Source organism: Budorcas taxicolor, chromosome 6 (genome assembly GCF_023091745.1).
Source record: "Budorcas taxicolor isolate Tak-1 chromosome 6, Takin1.1, whole genome shotgun sequence".
NCBI lineage: Eukaryota > Metazoa > Chordata > Mammalia > Artiodactyla > Bovidae > Budorcas > Budorcas taxicolor.
The window spans coordinates 112909873-112913098 of NC_068915.1; the positions used below are offsets into that span (position 1 = coordinate 112909873).

General features: G+C 47.9%; 1 protein-coding gene across 1 annotated transcript; it reads left to right on the forward strand.

Moving 5' to 3' along the window:
• Window positions 1-655: 655 nt before the first annotated feature.
• On the forward strand, window positions 656-2069 carry BLOC1S4 (biogenesis of lysosomal organelles complex 1 subunit 4). The gene has a single exon (XM_052642135.1). It carries the CDS (start codon window positions 687-689, stop codon window positions 1338-1340), a length of 654 nt encoding a protein of 217 aa, XP_052498095.1. The 5' UTR covers window positions 656-686; the 3' UTR covers window positions 1341-2069.
• Window positions 2070-3226: the final 1157 nt, after the last annotated feature.

The window sequence follows — 3226 nt, forward strand, 5'->3', positions numbered from 1 at the left end:
TCTCAAGAGTCTTCTCCAACACCACAGTTCAAAAGCATCCATTCTTCGGAGCTCAGCTTTCCTCACAGGCCAACTCTCACATCCATACCTGACCACAGGAAAAACCATATCCTTGACTAGACGGACCTTAGTCGGTAAAGCAATGTCTCTGCTTTTGAATATGCTATCTAGGTTGCTCATAACTTTCATTCCAAGGAGTAAGCGTCTTTTAATTTCATGGCTGCAATCACCATCTGCAGTGATTTTGGAGCCCAAAAGAAAAAGTCTGACACTGTTTCCACTGTTTCCCCAAAATTTTTTAGAGGTTTAAAAAATCTTTTTTAATTACAGGCCAAAAGGGAGTGATGCTAACTGATGCTCTACCCATACGGCTCTTCGGTGGAGAGTCTTTTTTTATTTTTCCCAAGATCTTCTGTTGTGGTTTTTTTTTGTTTTGTTTTTTTTTTTTTAAGATTTCTGAGCCTGAGCACCTGCGCGCAGAGACCGCAGTGCGCGTGCACGCCCGTTCAACGGCTGGAAGCAGAGATGAGTGCGCATGCGCGGGCGGTGGGGGCGGTCCCCTAGAAAGGGCGGGTGTACGTGCGGGTACGTGCTCGCGCAGGGGCCGGAAGTAGTGCCGCGCGTGCGCAGGTGCAAGCGCGCGCCAAGCCCAGAAGTGCGGCTGTCTAGCCCGGCGGTCGCGGGCTATGGAGGGTTTCCCGCCGAGTTGCGGGCCGGTTGGTGAGGAGCCGGCCGAGGAAGCCGAGGCTCAGGTGGCGGCCTGGAGCGGGGACAGCGGCAATGTGTCGCAGAGCCACAGCAGCGCCTCGGGGCCGTGGGAGGACGAGGGCCCGGAGTCGGGCGCGCCGAGCCGGGACCCGCCGCTGCTGCGCCGCGCCGCCGAGGGCTGCGCCTCCTGCCTGCTGCCCGGCGCGGGGGCGCGGCCAGAGATCGAGGCGCTGGCCGCGAGCTTGGAGGACCTGCTCACCAGGGTGGACGAGTTTGTGGGCATGCTGGACATGCTGCGCGGCGACTCCTCGCACGTAGTCGGCGAGGGCGTGCCCCTCATTTACGCCAAGGCCACCGAGATGCGGCGAGTCTTCAGCAAGATCGACCGGCTGGAGGCCTTCGTGGGCGTGGTCAGCGCCAGTGTGGCCAGGCTGGAGGAGCAGGTCGCCAGGGCTGAGGCCGAGCTGGGGACGTTCCCCAGTGCGTTCAGGAAATTGCTGCACACGATTAACGTGCCCTCCTTTTTCCACAAGGCGCCCCCCGGCAGGTCCCAGCTGACCGGCTACGAACCCCCCGTCGTCTTTCGGACGGAAGACCACTTTCCCTGTTGCAGCGAAAGACCTCAGGTCTGAGTCTGCCGGACAGCGCTGCAAGAGGACAGGTCTGAAATTATCTCGACTGTTAATCAGATCAGTTGAAATTCCTGTTACCGGACACCTCTGATGTTGGCGTACGGAATTGTAAAGTTTGGGTTTTGCACATTTGATTGGCTCACTCTCCTCATCATTTCAGTGGAATGTATGGTTTTCTGTGTCTTCCAGTTCAAACTTGAAACACGAAAGCTGCTTGGTAGGGGAATCCCGGAAGCAAAATGTATGAACTTACCTGCACACTGTGGCAGAACTGTTATTTTTAGGCATTTTACAGCTCAACTAACAGTATTACCTTTTCAACATTTGTATATTTGCAATACTCTTAGGAAAACTACTGAGCCCTTAAAGCCTTGTTAATTGGAGCCTAACAACTTATTGACCAGAGACGTATTCATACGTCTTTTGTTACCCAAACTATTGCCTGAAGACAGTTCGATATTCTCTTATAGAACAAATCAACCGCCACAGCTGTTAATTTCTGCACACATCTCCCAATCAATAAAGTGCTGATAGTGATTCACATTTCTATAGCATACGTTAGGGTAGATGGTAAATTATTTTAAATTATATTAAACTTTCCATATGATGGATTGTAAACCAAAGGAAATCATACAATTTTTGAGAAAATGTTTTTATTGCAACTCATTCTGAAGTTGTATTTGAAAGTATAACTACAGTCTTAATTTGTCCAAAGCTAACATGTCTATATATGATTACCAACGTTTGATTTGTAATTTTAAAATTAATAAAATGTAAATTTTATTGGAAAAGCTTTCTGTCTGAAAAGGACTTTACATGTTTGCTTTTTGTTTGTTCGAAGGTAGACATGTTGTGTATGTAATTTTAGGAGTGGGATAAAGTTCACAGCTTTAGATATTTCTTTCTCCTCAAAATGAATATTTAAATCATTTGTGTGATGATACAACTGGTCTTAGGATTTTATTCTTTCACCCTGAGGACCTGGAATCTTAAACATCCCTTAAAGGGACAGAAGGCTAATCTGTTTTATAAGGTGGTCCTCCTAGTTGCTTGTTCAGCCTCTAACTTGTGTGCAACTCTTTTTGCGACCCCATGGACTAGGCTGCCAGGCCCCTCTGTCCATGGGATTTCCTTGGCAGGAATACTGTGAGTGGGTTGCCTTTTCCTTCTCTAGGGAATCTTCCTGCCCAGGGATCTAACCTGTGTCTCTTGCATTGGCAGGCGGGTTCTTTACCACTAAGCCACCTGGGAAATCCAGTCTTGCTAGGTAATAGTCCTCAAATAAGCATACACCTTGGTTGCTTTTGTGTCATTTATCATAGATGTTTAAGGTTCGTGAAGTAGGTATATTCTCACTTAGCTGTGTATTATGAGAAACTGTGTAATCTTTAACCGTAGCTTTCGTGGACCTTGTCTGTCACATATTTACATTTTTTTTCACGTAGTTCACTAATTGCAAACTAAGAACTCCTGAATTTAGAACTGGAAAAGAACAAGTAACCAACATGTAGTAATTGGTGACTTGGGTACCTGCTGTAAGTAATTGGTATAGGCTTCCCAGGTGGCGCTAGTGGTAAAGAACTCACCTGCCTGTGCAGGAGATGTTAGGAAATATGGGTTCAATCCCTGGTTTGGAGGAAAATGGCAGTCCACTCCAGTACTCTTTCCTGGAGAATCCCATGGACAGGAGCCTGGCGGACGAAAATGGCAGCCCACTCCAGTACTCTTTCCTGGAGAATCCCATGGACAGAGGAGCCTGGCGGGCTACAGTCCATGGGGTCATACAGAGTTGGGCATGCCTGAAGCAACTTAGCACTGCGCATGTGGCATATCCACTGAATATGAAAATAGCTTCCTTACATATCTATTGCTAAAATATTTTTTGT

Bases quoted from the DNA above. Each gene is read 5' to 3' on its own strand.
- BLOC1S4 (XM_052642135.1), top strand. From the start codon at position 687: ATGGAGGGTTTCCCGCCGAGTTGCGGGCCGGTTGGTGAGGAGCCGGCC.